Source organism: Mytilus trossulus, chromosome 11, assembly GCF_036588685.1.
Source record: "Mytilus trossulus isolate FHL-02 chromosome 11, PNRI_Mtr1.1.1.hap1, whole genome shotgun sequence".
Taxonomy (NCBI): domain Eukaryota; kingdom Metazoa; phylum Mollusca; class Bivalvia; order Mytilida; family Mytilidae; genus Mytilus; species Mytilus trossulus.
The window spans coordinates 50,241,087-50,261,544 of record NC_086383.1 but is presented as its reverse complement, the minus strand read 5'-3'; the positions used below and the strand labels follow the sequence as shown (position 1 = coordinate 50,261,544).

The 20,458-nt window shown below is 31.8% G+C and overlaps 1 protein-coding gene across 4 annotated transcripts; it reads right to left on the bottom strand.

Moving 5' to 3' along the window:
• Nucleotides 1-225: 225 nt before the first annotated feature.
• On the bottom strand, nt 226-16,064 carry LOC134691280 (protein dhs-3-like). Of its 4 annotated transcripts, none has more exons than XM_063551718.1 (7): nt 15,738-16,064; nt 12,497-12,681; nt 11,638-11,769; nt 10,283-10,524; nt 9,521-9,646; nt 7,722-7,830; nt 226-3,231 (listed from the first exon to the last, which is right to left on the bottom strand). In XM_063551718.1, exons 1-6 carry the CDS (start codon nt 15,886-15,888, stop codon nt 7,734-7,736), a joined length of 933 nt encoding a protein of 310 aa, XP_063407788.1. In that variant the 5' UTR covers nt 15,889-16,064; the 3' UTR covers nt 226-3,231; nt 7,722-7,733. The 4 variants fall into 4 exon arrangements, with proteins under 4 accessions (XP_063407788.1, XP_063407787.1, XP_063407786.1 ...); XM_063551717.1 differs by lacking the exon at nt 7,722-7,830 and adding an exon at nt 7,230-7,337; XM_063551716.1 differs by lacking the exon at nt 7,722-7,830 and adding an exon at nt 6,707-6,835.
• Between the last annotated feature and the right edge of the window lie 4,394 nt (nt 16,065-20,458).

Genomic DNA, 20,458 nt, shown 5'->3' with positions numbered 1-20,458 from the left:
TATTAACAAAGTTTAAAGGTTTCAGACATGGGACAGGTGCAAACATAGGGTTGAGCATGTTTTTGATTTTTTTGGAGTAACAAACCTCCCCCTTTACCTCTAGCTAATATTGAATAAAAAAACAACACATAGCGAAAAAACTACCAGCTTTTCAAGAATAAATACATCCCTAGCTACTTTTATTTTTTTTAATTTGAGTGTTCAAGGATAAATTAAAACATAAAAAACAATTTAACAATTTTATTTGATAATCTAAAGCTTATAAATCTAATACTTGTATACAAAACAAATGTGCTTTTAGCACACCAATAATATAATTCTTCATCACCATGGCAACACATGGAAGTATTCCAAATTATGGTACAAAAGGTCAAATATTATAAATGTTAACCTTTATACAATTAAATTTATGCATAAAACATGAACTTTGGTCCATTACACATACACAAAATTGTAGCTCAAACTTAATTCTGGTCAGCAGTGTATGCATGTATGAGGGGGGATAGGAGTGGTCCTGATCCTGAAATCCCGGGCTTAAAAATACAAAATCCTGAGGTCCCGAAATCCGAAAAAAAAGAATTCCCGGATCCAGAAAGGGTAAATCCCGAAATCCCGAGCTTAAAAACACCCGATCCCAGAGTCCTGATAAAGGTCCTTTCCCCCTCATGTATTAAATAAAAAAAGTATTACCCTGATAGAAATACAAATAATTAAAAAGTTTATAGAATATTTAAATGACAAGTATACTTCTCCTCATGTGCTTCAGGTTTTGATTTTTGAAAAATGTGTTAGCGTTGTAATTGATCCTGACTGTCTTTTCAAAATTTAAAATTTTACAAAAACCCAAATTTACAACTCTAGCATTAGCAGTCACATAAAAAGTGATATAAATTTCCGTACACTGAAACAGTATATAGAACTGAAACATCATTTTTATAGATTGTCATTACAAAATACAATTTATATAAAAAAATCTTATTATCATGGTATAAATATATTTAATATGTGTATATATATATATATATATGCAACTCGTCTAAACATCAACCCAACAATGTTAGATCTGTAAATTTGCTTTCGCAAATTTTTGGTTCTTCCCTCGCCGGGATTCGAACCCATGCTACTGTGATATTGTGACACCAAATCGCCTGCACTGCAGCCGTTCCGCTAGACCACACGACCACCTGGGCTCTCAAAAAAAGAGCTTTCGGTGGCCATATGTTACCTATATGCAGGCGATTTGGTGTCACGATATCACAGTAGCATGGGTTCGAATCCCGGCGAGGGAAGAACCAAAAATTTGCGAAAGCAAATTTACAGATCTAACATTGTTGGGTTGATGTTTAGACGAGTTGTATATACATTATGTACACAGCCATGTATCACCATCATTGATGGTGATCCGATGGATACATCTGTTGTAGGGTTGTCACTGACTCAGACGTACTTATATATATATATATGTATATTATATGTATATGAATATTTATATCAATTAGAAATAACAATTAAAGCTATAAAATACCAAATACAACATTGATGTATTTATCTCAAAATCAACTCTTCAAAACAGACCAAAAACTCATCTTTTATTTTGTATTTGAATGTTCTAAAATCATTCAAAAGTCTTGTACATAAGATTGATTTCTATCCAACACGGCTAAAATGAAAAATTTATAAATTTATAAAAAAAGATTGATTGATACCATAGATAATAAGTGACCTGATTGTTTGGACTTACAATTAAAAAAAAAACTTCTTTTCGCACAAATCACATAATCAGTGTAAATTAAAAAGATATAAATTAATATAGATAAGTGACAGCAATATTTATAAAATATAAAAAAAATCTTATTTCTAAATATTCGGTATCATGGTAAGCGAAATTTAACATCATGTTACTTTATTTCTTGTAACGAAATTCACTAGAAATACACTGGCATCTAGAGGTACATTTCACAAATATCAGACTTAAATGACATTCTTCTAATGCATTAATAATCCTATTCACTTTTTCAGAATCTAATGCATTCTGGGTAAAATTTTCAAAAGTGTACACAAAAACGTTGTGTATGGCCAATTGTATAATGTTTGAATGATCTCCTATTTACCAGAGAAAAAAAATGTTTGTTCCTTTTCTAGATGCCTGTAGCAAAACATTTGAAAAAAATACATTGAATTTGGTATAAAAACTTGTGTTTTCAATTTAAAAAATCCCTTAAATTAGTGTACTATGAATAAATATATATACCAGTTTTTCAACAGTGTGATTACAAATGCAGTGCTTGTTTATGTTTTTAATCTAAGTAAATAATAAACAGCATATACAATATAACACTATATGTATTTTCTATCCAGAATTGAATGCATCTCTTTTGAAGGTATATAGGACATGTAAACTTGTACCATTATCTCAAACAGCAGAAACACTTTTAATGCCCTAATTGAAATCTCCCTGAGCGGAACACTACTTTTCTTTTGATTTCTGTAATTTAATACAAATGTCTTAAATTTGGCACAAACTGACCTAAGTTCCATCATAAAACAACCATCACTTTTCATTTGTGCCATCAAAATGAATTACTGTTGATTCATTATTATTTGTATGATACTAATTTTTGTTGGTTTTGTGGGTACAGGAACCATAAATACAGATGTTCATGCAAAGAATGACAAAATTTCTATAGGTTTTGTGTGCAGAGATTGTCAAAACCCGAAATCAAAAACCCACAAAAATGCAATTTTTTCTCAATGCACGAAAATTGATATCCCACGAAAATAAATAAATCCACAGTAAGTACATTTGTAGAGTAGATTTACAGGTTGGTGTGGCCAAATATTCATTATGACCTTGATTTACCTTGACAATGAATATTTGTATACTAATTCTAGATTTGTAGCTTAAAGAAATGTTATAAAATATACCTCTATGGTCGGGTTGTTGTCTCTCTGATACATTCCCGATTTCCATTCTCAATTTTATCTAACTTAAAAATGAACAAAATCAAGCATCATACAAATATGTTAAGTTTTTTACACTTGTAAAAAAGATGCACTCATTTCAGGATTGAAATCATTTCATCTCAACCAGATAACAAACAATACTGATCATGAACATTAGGTACTATTGTCAATTATTCTATTTTCTTTTGTCTTCCTTTGAAATCATCCATGGAGTTTGATGCACCAAAATATAAACATATTAAAGCCAGCACTCTGGTTGGCACCACTCTGTAAAAGACAAAAATATATAATTTTACAGCCAATTTCATTGAGTGTGTAGCTAAATGTATATCTTTGGTTACCTTGTTTGCTAGCTGAACTGGTAAGTCATTGTTAGGTAAGGTATACTATCCTCCTTTTGAAGAAGCCTAATCCTACAGACAAGATATATAAGTAATCTGTCGGACTAGTCTATTATTAAAGGAGTGTACTTACATAACCTAATAATGACTTCATGGTTCAGCTAGCAAACAAGCTCACAAAAGATTTTACCTTTACCTACACACTCAAAGAAGTCAGCTGTAAAACAATTCTAGATACACACAATCTACATCTTTGGAATTATACCACAAATCAAAGTGTTTAAGTCACCTACCTTAGATAAGAAGTTACATACACATATACATGATATATAAGTCTTATATATGCTTAAAGAATAGTACCCCAGTTTTTTTTAACTCTTTAAACATTGTTAAATATCAGGATGTAAGTCAGTCTTTAAATAAAAGGCTCTATATAAAAAAGAGCATGTGTTGCTCATCTAGAACTATTTGCATCTTCAACCATGGCCTTGCAATCTCCAACATTTGAATTAAATATTTTTCAGGACTAAAGTCTCTTTTTTGTTGAACTTGTAACAATTGCCGAAATTTTGTGCTGTTTACACATATATATGCAAATCCTAATTTTCAAATCATCAATTTTTCAATTTGGAAAGGGGTATAACTCTAGAACAGTAAAAGTGATGCCCCCAAAAAAAATCAAATTTGATAGGTATTTTGAATTAAAGCATTGTGTATTAGTTTCATAACATTTAGTTGAGGCTAACTTCAGTTAGAGAATGAAAACGAAAAATTCTGAATTTTTAGAAATTGTAAAGGGGCATAACTCAAGAAGAGTATAAGGGACAGCCCAAAAAATTCAAACTTGATCTGTATTTCGTGGTAATTAGAATTGTGTATAAGTTTCTTAACATTTGATTTAGGCTTCCTTAAGTGAGAGAACAGAAACGAAAATATTAGCATTTTTTCCATTAATTCAGCAATTTTTCCAAAATTTTTGTAAAAGGGCAAATTGAATGTAATTAACTCTAGGATGGTTAAAGTGACATCCCCAAAATTGAAAACGATCTGTGTTTTGTGGAAATGTGGTGGTCAAACAGAATGATTTAGGCACTGACTGAGTAAGTTTTCTATGTTGTGTCATGTGTACTATTGTTTGTCTGTTTTTCTTTTTCATTTTTAGCCATGGCGTTGTCATTTTATTTTTGATTTATGTGTTTGACTGTCCCTCTGGTATCTTTCCTCCCTCTTTTTGAAGCAGTTTTACATGTTCAAAACATGTAGATAATTATTCTGTTGTATGAATGAAGTTGCCTGCATTTCATATATAATTGTGTCGAGGATGCTAAATTGCTCCACTGATGAATGACATCATTGCCTTATATTTTCAAGAATCATGTCCTGCCCACGATCTAAAAATAATACGGAGTAGAGAAATTTTATAAATTGGTAATTATACTGATTACTGTCATGACTGTGTATTTCCAAATGAATAAATATTATAATAAGAAGATGTGGTATGAATGCCATTGAGACAGCTCTCCATCCGAGTCACAATGTATAAAAAGTAGGGGTACTAACTCAGTGAAGATTTATTAATCCAAGCTTGTTGGATTTATAGCGATATTCAAGTACTCGATTGGTTACAAAATTTACAAAATGGCATTAACTACACACACTTTTCATGTAAACTAGCAATAATCTCATCAATTATCTAATCAACATCTATAGAAAAATTATAACTAAAACAAGAATGTGTCCCCAGTACACCAATGCCCCACTCGCACTATTATTTTCCATGATCAGTAGACCGTGACATTGGGGTAAAAACTCTAATTTGGCATTAAGATTAGAAAGATCATATCATAGGGAACATGTGTACCAAGTTTGAAGTTGATTGGACTTCAACTTCATCAAAAACTACCTTGACCAAAAACTTTAACCTGAAGCGGGACAGACGGACGGACAGAAGGACGGACAAAGGGACAGACGAACAGACGAACGGACGAACAGACGAGCAGACGCAAAGACCAGAAAACATAATGCCCCCCTACTATCGTAGATGGGGCATAAAAACGTAGTGGGAATGATAAAGGCACACATTTAATGATCAACGAAGGGATAATGATTAGAACTTACTTATGCATTTAATCAGTTTCTGAGGGTTGAAACAGCCCCCTCCCCCTTTTTTCTTGGAAAAAATTGGTTGATTATATAGGGAATCACTGAAGCATGACTGTAGTGGGCCCCTCTTAGGTAGTCAGTAGATGACCGCCACTGCTTTATTCATAGTCTGGCTACCTCTAGATCTGTTCAGAGGAATTTTTAATGACAATTGAACCCAAAAATTCAAATCGTATTATGATTTCTTTATAAATTTTAATCAATACTTTTTAATTTCCCAAAAGGCACTCTAAAAAAGAACATGTTTCATTTAACTTAGAAAGCAACAATATTCTAACAGGAAACCAATTTGTAGAGTATCATTTTGGCATTCTGTGATCTGTACTTCCGAGTGATACTTGAGTACTTGACATCCCTAAGGCAGCAACCCTTTGGATTTTCTGGGGGGGCTATGGATTTTTTTGGGAAAAAAAGTTTGTTTCCAGTTTTTGGAGAAAAAAATAATTTGCTTTTGACGCTGAGAAAAAAATGTGTTTGTTTAACCCTCAGCTGCCACTATATGTTATGCTAGAATTGAAAGAAAAAATTGTTTTCGACTTGTCGCTAAAAAAATTCGAAAAATCAACAACAAAAATCAGAAAATCAAATGGTTGCTGCCTTATAAAAAGTTAACAATAAACAGCCTTCAACAGGAAGCCTTGCATTTCTTATATCTAACAGCAAGCGATAAAGGGCCCCAAAATGACTTGTGAAAAACAATTCAACCAGGAAAACAAACATTCTAATCTATATGAAATACAAGATTTTTTTTTATTAGTTTGAATCAAATCATTGTTTAAAACTATTGAAGCAATATAACCTAAGGTCCACACTTTCAAAGCAAAATAAGCATACCTGAGCCACACTTTCAAAGCACGTTTAGCCTTAGACTGACACTATATAAGCAACAGAAGAGTAAGATTCACACAATCAAAGCAATAGAAGCATATAGAGTACTAGTAAGGTCCTCACTATCAAGGTAAAAGAAGGGTAAGGTATAACACTTTGTCATAACAATATAAGCAAAGGGTCCAGAAGCACAGAGTATATGTAAGGTCCTCACTATCAAAGTAAAAGAAAAAGTAAGGTACACACTTTCGTAGCAATATAAGCAAAGGGTCCACACTATGAACACACAATAGAATCATATGGTCCACACTTTTACATCTTTTTATAACCTAAATTTTGTCCTCATTCCTGTATGTTTGACACCACACTTTTGAACCATATAATTCCTAACACATTTATTTGCCACCTACCAATAAATCAGTATATATATATAAGAGCCTTCTCAATCTGTTTTTGTGCACTTTCCTCTGAAATTATCCATTGCCTTCGAAATTCCAAAATAGTAACAAACACAGGATAGCACTTTACATGGTAAAACCCTGCCAAAGCAAACATAATTTTATAAAATCAACTGTATTTTTTTATGATTCCCTCACTTGTAACCATTGATTAATTGATGGTGTTAAATGCCACTTTCGGCACTTTTGACTGTATCATTGGCGCCAGTCAAACGCACCTGGCCACAAGTAGAGTTTCAAACTCACTGCCTTAGTTTTGAAAGGTTAGTGCTTTAATACCATAAATGAACTTATTAGACCACTCTATCACAGAAGCCTCTTCAAATTAAGTTTCTAACTCAGAGGACAGAAATTTATACCAAAGCCAAAATTTCATGAATTGGAAAGGCACAGGATTATAGCAAGGGGAAAATAAGGAAAGCACACATTGCCAACAAGCACTGAATATGCCAGCATGCACACTTTACTGACTTACATTAAAAAACTTTATTCTAATTTTTGGTTTCTTCCTTTGAAATCATCCATAACATTATTTATCCCAAAATATTGGCATGCAAGAAATTGAACTTTAGCTGGCAGTATTCTGAAATGTATGATAGGCTATAAGTTATATAATTTTTCTGGTTAACAAGTCACTCCATGAAGAGAAATTAACGGTTGATTATAACTAATTGCACATAGCACATCATAGATCATGTAGATAACTGGCCACAAGTTAAGTTTCAACTTACTACCTCTGTGTTGAAAGGTTAATGTTTTAATACCATATACATTTAACTACTTTGACCACTCTGCCTCAGAGGTCCCTTCTAACTAACTGTGTAACCCAGAGAACAGATATTTAAACCAAAACCAAAATTTCATGAATTGAAAGGCACAGGCCTAGGATTATCGCAAGGGGAAAAGAAGGAAAGCCAGATTGCCAACTAGCACTGAATAAACCAGCGTGTACACTTTACTGACTTACATTAAAAGACATTTATTCTAATTTTTGGTTTCTTCCTTTAAATTCGTCCATAAAATTATTCACCCCAAAATATTGGCATGCAAGAAATTGAACTTTAGCTGGCAGTATTCTGAAATGTATGATAGGCTATAAGTTATATAATTTTTCTGGTTAACAAGTCACTTCATGAAGAGAAACAAATAATTTTAACTACCGGGTAATTGCAAATAACTCATCATAGATACCAGGATTAACTTTTGTATTTATGTCAGATGTACGCAGATAACTCATCATAGATACCAGGATTAACTTTTGTATTTATGTCAGATGCACACAGATAACTCATCATAGATACCAGGATTAACTTTTGTATTTATGTCAGATGCACGCAGATAACTCATCATAGATACCAGGATTAACTTTTGTATTTATGTCAGATGCACGCAAATAACTCATCATAGATACCAGGATTAACTTTTGTATTTATGTCAGATGCACGCAAATAACTCATCATAGATACCAGGATTAACTTTTGTATTTATGTCAGATGCACGCAAATAACTCATCATAGATACCAGGATTAACTTTTGTATTTATGTCAGATGCACGCAAATAACTCATCATAGATACCAGGATTAACTTTTGTATTTATGTCTGACAGATGCACGCAAATAACTCATCATAGATACCAGGATTAACTTTTGTATTTATGTCAGATGCACGCAAATAACTCATCATAGATACCAGGATTAACTTTTGTATTTATGTCAGATGCACGCAAATAACTCATCATAGATACCAGGATTAACTTTTGTATTTATGTCAGATGCATGTTTCGTCTACAAAAGATTCATCAGTGACACTCAAATCCACAAAAATTTAAAATGCCAAATAAAGTACAAAGTTGAAGAGCATTGAGGACCAAAATTCCTAAAAGTTTTGTCAAATACAGCTAAGGTGATCTATTCCTGAAGTAGAAAATCCTTAGTTTTTCAAAAATTTTAAAGTTTTGTAAACAGTTAATTTAAAAGTAAGACCATATCAATGATAATTCATGTCAGTACAAAAGTGCTGACTTAACTGGGCTGGTGGTACCCTCAGGGAATTAAAACTCTACCAGCAGTGGCATCTACCCAGTGGTTGTAAATAAAATAATTATAGCTATCAGGATTAAATTTTGTATTTGTGCCAGATATGTGTCTCATCTACAATAGACTCATCAGTGACGCTCAAATCCATAAAAGTAAAAAATTAAGGCCAAATAAACTACTGAGTTGAAGAGCATTGAGGACCAAAATTCCTTAAAGTTTTGCCAAATACAGCTAGGGTATAATTGCAATGTATAGATTGCCAAAATGACCATTTGTGAATTATTGTCCTATATCTTGCCTAGTATAAAAGTTTTCAAACAATCCTAAAATATTATATTAATGATATAAATTGTTGTCTTTCAATGAAAAAAGTCTGTATGTCATATTCAAAATTTAGTCAATGTCAGTATAACATCTTGTCAGGGTTGTTTCTATTTTCTTACCATCAGGAGGATTCCAATTTTTGTGGATTTAAAGGGAATAAGTGAACCATGTCATCCAATGTTCAACAGAATGACTTATATGCAAGACTTTGGAAAGATCCCCAAATCAAATATGTACAAAAATACAATTTTTCCTCAATTCACAAAAATTGATATAATAACTTTTACCGAAAATGTTGATGAGTATTATTGAAACAATAGACTTTTTTCTCACGGAAATTGGACCATAAAGGAGGTGTGCAATATACATAAATGCGCACTATACACCCCAAACTACGGTACTTACCCCTTCAATGCCATAAAGAAATACAGACTTTTTGGTAACATGACAATGTGTTGATTACAGAGAACTGCATCTACAATCTTGTTGACCGTGTCTTCTGGCTCTAGTATTGGTAGAATAAATGGCCACCTGAAAGATAAAAATTTAGCTACTAGAAATATCTACTGTTCCTCACAAATATATAATCATGTGATTGAGAAACTACAAAATACTTTGATCTATTGATATTTTCCGGTATGTTCTTTTTTCAGAAATGAGGAAATTTAATAACAAAAAATTTAAAGAAATTAAACACCAAAAATACTAACAGATTTATGATTTGACAAATGCATTAAATCTCAATTTTGACACATTTTATATCTGAAAAAATAATTGTTTTCTGGTTAAGGAAACAAGACAAAAAAAATCATGTTTCAAAAGAGTCATTCTGTTACCCAGAATGCATCCAATTTTGAATTACTTAAGTTTGATGCACTCACTTTACAATAACAACTTAATTGATCTCTCCCTATGCAATGGGATTCCATTGTTCTGAAAAAAATTGAAACTTCAGGGATTTAAATGTTCTTACAAAATTTGGGATAAATAAATCCAAGTTCCAAAGTTTAACATGTTTAAGATACGAACTACAGCGTAGTACATATTTTTATTTCAGGGCCAGCTGAGGCCAACTTCTGGGTGTGGAATTTCCTTGCTGTGTTGAAGACCCATTGGTCTCTTTGCAATAACTCCAATTTCCATTCTCAATTTTATTGCAAGACTTACCTGGTTTTAGCACCATCAAACATCCCTGTATTTATATAGAAGGGGCAGATAACTGTAGTTTTCACTTCTTTTCCCATCATTTCAAGTTCGAACCGCATGGATTCATCAAATCCAACAGCCGCAAATTTACTAGCACAATAATCTGCCAGCCCGTTTACACCAAGGTATCCTGCAGAACTTGCAATAGTAACAATGTGGCCGTGATTCCTCTCCATCATTCCTGGCAAAAATGCCTTGCACGTCTGCAACAAAAAATAATTTAGTATAATTCAGAAGCAAAATAACAAGTACATGAAAGAACCTTTACATTTTACATAATAACAAAAATGTATGATCAATTAAATATAGATTCCACCACTGCAACAAGTGTGTTACAATATTTCTCCACTGAAGACAGTTGAATTATGATATTTTAAAGGTGAGCTTTTAAAATAAGTAAAATTTAACTGTTGTGAGCTGACAAATATCATAATGCAGGAGATAAGAGCCTAAGAGGTGGATTCTGTTTCTGTAAATCTCACACCGATCAAGAAATGTGGAAATAACACAAAAATTAATGAAAAATATTTTATAATTATAAGATATGATGCTGAATTGTGTTGTATTTTAAACGTTGCATCAAGTTTCCATTGCATAAAATTACATGTTGATTTTGCAGCCATATATAATTAAACAAAGATGTTGTATAATTGTCAATGAGATAACTACCCACCTGAGAGCAAATGACGTAGGAGCTAACAAGTTTTTGACTTTTGATAGTTATTTTTCAATTTTAAAGACATTAAGTTTTAATTACTGTAAATTCAGAACATATTGTGAGGTTTTTGTTATTGCGAAAAATGTAACAGAGTTGTAAACACAATAATTTAAACTTGCAATTTGAAATATTTTATATGAAATAAACAGGATTTTTCTCAAAATCTTTAAACTTAAATCACATTTAAGTCTAAAATCACAAAAAAATCACAAAAAGAAATGCACACAATATAATCTGAATTTAAAGTGCCAGATTTATTGTTTTGTTTACACTAATGAATAGTAGGCCAATTTGTATATTTTGGGAAAAGTTTGAAAAAAATCAAGTTAGGAATAGAATAAGAACTGTGAGGGAAATCACAAAAAAAGATTTATCTCCCCTTTATCATTTTATACTACATGCAGTGTGATAAAAGGAATTTCTCTTTATCTGAGAGAGTTTCCATTCCAGATGAGCTCTATCATGTTTTTCAGCAATTTCAATCATTTTACCTAAAAACATCTGAAAAGTAGTAGCTTAAAAAAGATTATGTTTAATTAGACACTTGACAATATTTTTCTTGAACAAAAAATTGAAGAAAACGCAAAAACTTAATTACCCAGAAATGAGCCAGGGTGTTCACTTCAAATGTTTTCTGTATCATGCTGTCAGAACATTCGATGAATTTTTTCCCAGTAACAATACCAGCATTGTTAACTAGAATATCAATATCTCCAGCCTCTTCCTTTGTCTGAAATAAACATGAGAACATGAGTTAAAAATTTACTGATATAAAATTGAGGAGTTGTGATATGATTGCCAATGAGACAACTCAATACCAGAGACAACATTACATTAAAAGCTAATAGTTTAGGTTGGGGTCTGAACGTTAATATTTAAAAAAAAAAATGTAAATTAATGCCTGGAAAGCTATAAAAGCCCACAAATCAACAATAAACTTACTGTGCAAGGGTTGTATAGACAGTCAAGGTCGTTAAAAACATTCATAATCAACATGTAAAACAATTCCTTTGAGAAAAATCAAGGCTTGATTTGTTTATCAGTATGATTAACAGCAAATAACAACAACCATGACAACTACTGAGAATGTTTAGGTACAAACTTATTATGAGTACATCTGTTGCCTTGCCCAATTCAACTTTACTTTTCTTCCAAAATTGTCTGCAATTGAAGTGCCTTTTACCAGTCAGAGCTCAGACATAAACAATTCTTTTTTTTTTCTGACCTATATAAGTCAAACCAGTGCAAAGGACCTTCTTAAAAATTGCAGCAAGTTAAGTTTTTTATTTGCTACATGTTAAAGATATCAATGTGACTTTGAGATGAAGAACATTAATAAAAGAGCATTTTTTTGTAGTTTTTGCTCTACATGTGCTTATTATATTGCCATAACCTCTCAATCAAGAACATAATGAGACCATTGCAAAAAAAATATTATAGTTTGTTAAATTACAAACCTTTGCAGCGACACTATAAATATCATCTCTATTACTTAAATCAATTTTGTAAGTTTTAACATATGCTCCTAATGCCTTTATCTGTTTTGCAGTTTCTTCATTGCCCTTTTCATTCACATCCCATAAAACTAATCGACATCCAAGTCTCGCAAAACGTAATGCTATAAGTCTTCCAATTCCACTTCCTGAAAAGAGAAGAAATGATAATAATAAAAAAGAAGCAAACATTTTAGTGTGGGTACTATTTTTCTGTTGAACTAATCATTAGTTTAAACATATTTATTTAGAGTGGATTGGGAAACAAGTTTTGCAACTTATATTAATCCCTTTCCACTTTGCGGGTGCGAGTGCTGCCTAGTAGCGGCATTAGCCTACTCTTTTTCGAAATCTACAAGGGTGTCTTTAACGTGCAAGAGATATGGCTCTCTCTTAACACGGGTCAGCCATTTATCGTCCCCTTCCAACGGACTATCATCGTTTCCTTAAGACCATACTCGCAAATGGTGTCAAGGGAGAGCTGAAAATTGAGTTCCTGAAATTTTCATCCCAAACAGGAAACGAACCAGGAACCTTTGTGTTAGTAGTCCGATGCACTAACCACTACACCACGGCTCTGTTACCATTGCTAATAGGAGAAATAGAGGACGTAATATCGAAATAAACAAGAACTATATTACAGAAATCATTTAAATTTTACAATCTAGTTGTTTATTTAGTTTAAGTATAGCTTAATTAAAAAAAAATAATAAAAAAAATAAAGGTCACCGTTGAGTTAAAAAAGATATTTCAATTTAATGCAAAAAATGTTTTTTTTGCATCACAAGTGAGGAAATCTGGAGTTTTTCAATGACTTCTACATTTTCAAAGCCATCTAGAACGAAATTGATTTTTTTTTAATTTTTGTACCATATGATAGATTAACAACTTTTAAACAGTATAATAAAAAAAAATTGTAATGAAAATAAAAAAAAAAATTATTTGCTGAAATATTTGTAACATTGAGCCACCTTAACATGCTTGAAGGCCGTACTTTAACCTATAATGGTTTAATTTTTAAATTGTTATTTGGATGGAGAGTTGTCTCATTGGCACTCACACCACATCTTCCTATATCTATTAAGGCCAATCACGCCTATCAATATGATCATCGGTCTACCAACAATTTCAACCAAATTTACATGTAAGTTAATGCAGATGTTGTCTTGAAGATCACTCATTCTATTCTATAAATTGTTTATCTATATATGTTTGATACTTTTCAAGATAATGTGAGAAAAGTATCAAACATATATAGATAAACAATACTTTTCAAGAAAATGTGAGAAAGAGAGCGAGAGAGAGAAAAAAATAATTATTAAAGGGCAATAACTCCAACTACAAATGTAGGAGTCAATTGATGATTATATCAATATATGGCATACAGCTTCTTTTTTAAATCTTGTCATTCTGATCAGTTTTGGTTGTCTAAGTTAGATTTCTCATTAAATCTTGTCATTCTGATCAGTTTTGGTTGTCTAAGTTAGATTTCTCATTAATCAATTTTATTTTATCTGTTGCAGTATTAGATATTTTAATTTCTTTTAAAAATTGCTGTTAAGGGCATAGGATACAGTTACAGGGAAGGCAATGACGTTGCTAACGTAAAATGTTATTTTCGCGACGTCAAACTGTGACATATTGAGAAAAGATGCATTTTTCGACTGATTTTTATCATTCAATCTGATTTAATTTGAAAACGAGTTCATGGACCCCTATTTTTCAAAACAGCAATTTGTTTCATTATGCAGGGAGATTATGTGACCCAAATTTTATAAAACTGTTAATAGAGGATTTTTTTTTATTTTGATAACCGTGCAGCAGAAAATGACGTATTTTCCTCAATTCATGAATATTTGATAAATATGAGTTATTCATGTTATTTTTGAATAAAAAATGCATAATTTTTTAGAATACTAATAAAGTACAGAAATTATCGATTATTTAACAACAAAAAAAATGTGTTTATCTTTTATAACAAAAAAGGTAGGTCTTTTTTTCGAAAAAGAAATTACGGCCACAAATCTGAATTTTGAACAAATATACAAAATTTCTACCTCATTTTACTCAAAAAGAAGCACATGAAGGTATATTTTTTATTACATATTTGATTTAATCAGGTAAAAAATAGTCTATATGCAAATTTTCACGAATTTGTAAATACAGGATCAAAACTGTATCGTATGCCCTTAAAGGGCAATAACTCTGATAAAAAATTGTCAGAATAAGTTGTAGACCTTGTCTCACCAGAGACATATATCTCTGGTCTGGTCTCACTGACCATTTTCGCTGTTAAAAGTGTTTATATTTGATTATCTAAGAACAGTCTTCAACATGTTCAAGATAAAAGGCAATAACACCAAAACTGACTTTAGTCGTTACACAGCAATAACCATGATATGGAAACTTAGACCATTTTAACCTTGTCTACTTATATTTCATGTATATTCGTAGATCTTATTTTTTGTCTGGCTGAACTTTTTTGATAATTTGAGTTTTTGTCCATCTATTGTTTTTTAAGATCACAAATTTGTAGAAAATTGCTACAATGTGTCATTCAAACCAATAACTTGTATGAGAAGATAAGTAGTCTGAGAGTATTTTTTTTTTACCATATAAAATAGAGGGGGAAAGAACATTTATCGGGACTCCGGAATCGGGTGTTTTTAAGCTTGTGATTTCGAGATTGACCCTTTGGGTTCTGGGATCTTTTTTTGGATTTCAGCTATAGGACCTCGTGATTTCGTATTTTTAAGCCCAGGTTTTCGGGATTTCATGTTTTTAAGCACGGGATAACGGGATCATGACCCCCTCCTATCCCCCCTCAAAATAGGGCCTATAAAATATGTGTCATCTTTTTTAACATTTTTGTCAGACATGTCAGATATTCTCAATTCATAGGCTCTGGGAATATCCAAATAGGCTGAATGTGTCTAGATCATAGTGAAAACATGCGTTTTAACAGTAAGTTGTAGCCAGTGTAAAAAAGCATCAGTATTGAAACTGGTAAACAGAACCTAACTATCATCATAAACATGACTACTACCTTGTAAAACAATGTTCTTTAACTTTTATAAATTGTCTCTTTGAGGGTTTGTTTGTCTTTGGTATTAATTGAAAAACTTAACACATCAAAACAATTAAGATGTTAGTTAAAAGCAACAACCATACTAATCATTAATATTTAATTTATCCATGCAACTACCTGCTCCCGTAACGAGCACCGTTTCTCCAGCAACATCTTTTGCACGCCAGCTCGATGGAATAAACGCCAAAATAATAGCTTGAATCCAGTAATATAAAATGAAGAAAAATGTTACTGAAAACTCCTTTAACCCAAGTAAAATGTCTGCCATTTCCTCTCTTTTCCTTACAACTTGAAAAAAGACATAGATATATGAATATGTCAGTTTGGACTTTGATCAACGGAAGGTCAATATTCAGAACCACCGTACTGTTTCTGTCTAACCTCTGCCAGTAAAGGCACACCTCCACAAGTTGGGAGTAATGGAGTTCTTAATCTTCCACCAATAATCAGTTTAATTTGTACATGTTGTACACAATCGTAACTACCCGGCCATTCTCGTTATGCAGTTCAATAACGCTTTTTCTTCGTGCAACCAGAAAGGCCGAGAAGTTCCGATTGATGTTGTACATTCACAATCCCGATTATTAAAAAAATCATATTCTCCAATCCTTCACCAATAAAACATGTAAAAGGTAAAGTGTATTTCCACGCAACACACTGTATCCACTAGAGTAGATTAATGTCATTAATAATGTCTCTTTAGTGAATTTTTGGTTAATCAGTGGTTTACATTTCATTTTTGTTAAAGTTTTTTTCATATAAAGAATATATATAATTAAGGGTCTTGAATTCCATATTTAAAGGATATTGTTTTTAATTGAACTAGCTGTTATTTTTTGCGTTTTTATCCCAAGTTTAGTGTCTTTCTGCAATTTTTCTGTAGCAGTACAACCTGCTATGCAAATACTCAAGTTCCAAATAAAATTAATGCTTCCTTGTTGCCCGGTGTCATATATAGAACAGAACAGAACAGAACAGAACATATCTTATTTCCAATTAAGGGCCCTCAAGGGGCATACAGAGCATACATGAATAAGGAAAAAGAATATTAATTTGATAGATATATAGATACAAACATTATTTTACATACAGTAACAATACAATTACTAACTCATATTCACTTTAATAAATTTACCAACAGCAATATTAATTTGACCTGATTGTCTTCACAGTTTAATAAATAAATAAATTTATGCTGATTATCAAGTATAGAAAAATTTGGAATTCTTTGGCAAACAAAGTCAAAGAGAGCATCTCTATCTGATTTAAAATTTTCACAGTTAGTTAAAAAATGGATTTCATCTTCAACACAGCCAGAGGAGCATTTTTTGCAAATTCTTTCATTTCGTGGAATATTTGAAAAACGTCCAACTTCAATTTGAAGCTTATGAGCAGAAATACGTAATTTGCATATAGATCTTCTTAAATCAAAGTCCTTAATTAAAGAAAGATAATTTTCATAACCAAAATTCTGCTTAAATTTCACATAACTAAACAGTTATTTTGAACCCCCCCAAAAATTGAACCCGGGGTCAAAATACCATGCGGTAAAATTACCCCGGTTTGAACCCCCCTGCGGTATATTGAACCCCCTGTTTTTGAGAAATGGTATCGCAGATAATCGAATTTACAATTTATTGGCTATTATTTTTTTTAATTTGAGGTTTTGAGTAGGGGGGTTCAATATACCGCAGGGGGGTCAAAATACCATGACTAAGTAAAATTTTCAAAATATCTTTTCCAGCATGTTAAATGCATACAAACTACTTGTTGGAGTATTATTATCATGTGTAGGTGTTAGAAGAGCAAGAATTTTTGAAATTTAAGGTCGATGGTAGGGGGTTCAATATACCGCAGGGGGTCAAAATACCATGGAAATTATTTATTTTCAAAATATCTTTGTCAGCATGTTAAATGCATACAAACTACTTATTGGAGTATTACAACTATGTTAAGAAGTTAAAATAGCAAGAATTTTTGAAATTTAAGGTTATGGTAGGGGGTTCAATCTACCGCAGGGGGGTCAAAATACCATGGAAATTATTTATTTTCAAAATATCTTTTCCAGCATGTTAAATGTATACAAACTACTTATTGGAGTATTATTATCATGTTTAGGAGTTAGAATAGCAAGAATTTTTGAAATTTAAGGTCTATGGTAGGGGGTTCAATATACCGCAAAAGGGGGGGGGGTCAAAATACCATGGCAATTATTTATTTTCCTAATATCTTTTCCAGCATGTTAATGAAGACAAACTACTTATTGGATTATTCAAACTATGTTTAGAAGGTTGAATAGCTAGAATTTTTGAAATTTAAGATCTATAGTAGGGGGTTCAATATATCGCATGGGGGTCAAAATACCATGGGAATCATTTTTTTTTCGAAATATCTTTGCCAGCATGTTAAATACATACGAAGTACTTATTGGAGTATTATTATCATGTTTAGGAGTTAGAATAGCAAGAATTTTTGAAATTTAAGGTCTATGGTAGGGGGTTCAATATACCGCAAAAAGGGGGGGGGGCAAAATACCATGGAAATTATTTATTTTTCTGATATCTTTTCCAGCATGTTAAATACATACGAACTACTTATTGGAGTTTGATAACTATGTTAAGGACTTTGTCAAGCTATTTTTTTTTTAAATTCAAGGTCCATAGTAGGGGGTTCAATATACCACAGGCGGGTCAAAATACCATGGCCAAGTAACATTTTCAAAATATCTTTTCCAGCATGTTAAATGCAAACAAACTACTTGTTGGAGTATTATTATCATGTTTAGGAGTTTGAATAGCTAGAATTTTTGAAATTGAAGGTCAATAGTAGGGGGTTCAATATACCGCAGGGGGGTCAAAATGCCATGGAAATTATTTATTTTCCTAATATCTTTTCCAGCATGTTAAATAAATTCAAACTACTTGTTGGAGCATTAAAACTATGTTTAGAAGTTTGAAAAGCTTAAATTTTTGAAATTCAAGGTCTGTAGTTGGGGGTTCAATATACCGCAGGGGGTTCAATATACCGCAGGGGGGTCAAAATACCATGGCTAAGTAAAATTTTTAAAATATCTTTTCAAGCAACTTTTATACATACATGCTACTTATTGGAGTATTATGACTATGTTAAGGAGTAAGAATAGCTTGATTTTTTGAAATTCAAGGGTCTATGATAGGGGGGTCAATATACCATGAAAATTATTTATTTTCCTAATTTCTTTTCCAGTATGTTAAATACACACAAACTACTTATTGGAGTATTAAAACTATGTTAAGAAGTTTGAAAAGATAAAATTTTTGAAATTCAAGGTCTGTAGTAGGGGGTTCAATATACCGCAGGGGGTTCAAAATACCATGGAAATTATTTATTTTCCTAATATCTTTTCAAGCATGTTAAATACATACAAACTACTTATGGGAGTTTTAAAACAATGTTAAGGAGTTAGAATAGCTTGGAATTTTGAAATTCAAGGTCTATAGTAGGGGGTTCAATATACTGCAGGGGGGTCAAAATACCATGGCTAAGTAAAATTTTCCTAATATCTTTTCCAGCATGTTAAATACAAACAAACTACTTATTGAGTATTATTACTATGTTAAGGAGTAGAATAGCTCAGATTTATGAAATTCAAGGTCTAAAGTAGGGGGTTCAATATACCATGGCAGAGGGGTTAAATATCATGGAAAATTTTTTTTTTCCTAATATCTTTTCCAGCATGTTAAATACATACAAACTACTTATTGGAGTATTAAAACTGTGTTAAGAAGTTTGAAAAGCTAAAATTTTTGAAATTCAAGGTCTGTAGTAGGGGGTTCAATATACCGCAGGGGGTTCAAAATACCATGGCTAAGTAAAATTTTCAAAATATCTTTTCAAGCATTTTTGATACATACAAACTACTTATTGGAGTTTTAATACAATGTTAAGGAGTTATGATAGCTTGGAATTTTGAAATTCAAGGTCTATAGTAGGGGGTTCAATATACCGCAGGGGGGTCAAAATACAAATGTACCATGGATTTTTTTTCCCTCATATCTTTTTCAGCATGTTTAATACATACAAACTACTGATTGGTGTATTAAAAATATGTTTAGAAGTTTAAAAAGCTAAATTTTTGAAATTCAAGGTCTATAGAAGGGGGTTCAATATACCGCAGGGGGGTCAAAATACCATAGCTAAGTAAAATTTTCAAAATATCTTTTCAAGCAATTTTTATACGTAAAATTACTTATTGTAGTATTATTACTATGTTAAGGAGTAAGAATAGCTTGAGTTTTTGAAATTCAAGGTCTATGGTAGGGGGTTCAATATACCATGGCAGGGGGGTTAAATACCATGGATTTTTGTTTCTTCAAAATTTCTTTTCCAGTATGTTAAATACATACAAACTACTTACAAATGACTTATTGGAGTAGTAAAACTATGTTTAGAAGTTTGAATAGCTAGAATTTTTGAAATTCAAGGTCTATAGTAGGGGGTTCAATATATCGCAGGGAGGTCAAAATACCATGGGTAAGTAAAATTTTCCTAATATCTTTTCCAGCATGTTAAATACATACAAGCTATTTATTGGAGTATTATTACTATGTTAAGGATTTAGAATAGCTCGGATTTAGGAAATTCAAGGTCTAAAGTAGGGGTATCAATATACCATGGCAAAGGGGTTAAATACCATGGATTTTTTTTTCTTTCAAAATATCCTTTCTTGCATGTTAAATGCATACAAACTACTTATTGGAGTATTATAACTATGTTAAGAAGTTATAATGGCAAAAATTTTGAAAATTTAAAGTCTATGGTAGGGGGCTCAATATACCGCAGGGGGGTTTTTGGACTCT

What these genes read in the sequence shown, in the direction of transcription:
- LOC134691280 (XM_063551718.1), bottom strand. Translation starts at nt 15,888, where the DNA reads ATGGCAGACATTTTACTTGGGTTAAAGGAGTTTTCAGTAACATTTTTC. An exon ending in TTTATAGTGTCGCTGCAAAG is followed by an intron (nt 11,770 to 12,496) that starts GTTTGTAATTTA and finishes TGTTTATTTCAG; the next exon opens with ACAAAGGAAGAGGCTGGAGA. An exon ending in TTTGATGGTGCTAAAACCAG is followed by an intron (nt 9,647 to 10,282) that starts GTAAGTCTTGCA and finishes TTTATCTTTCAG; the next exon opens with GTGGCCATTTATTCTACCAA.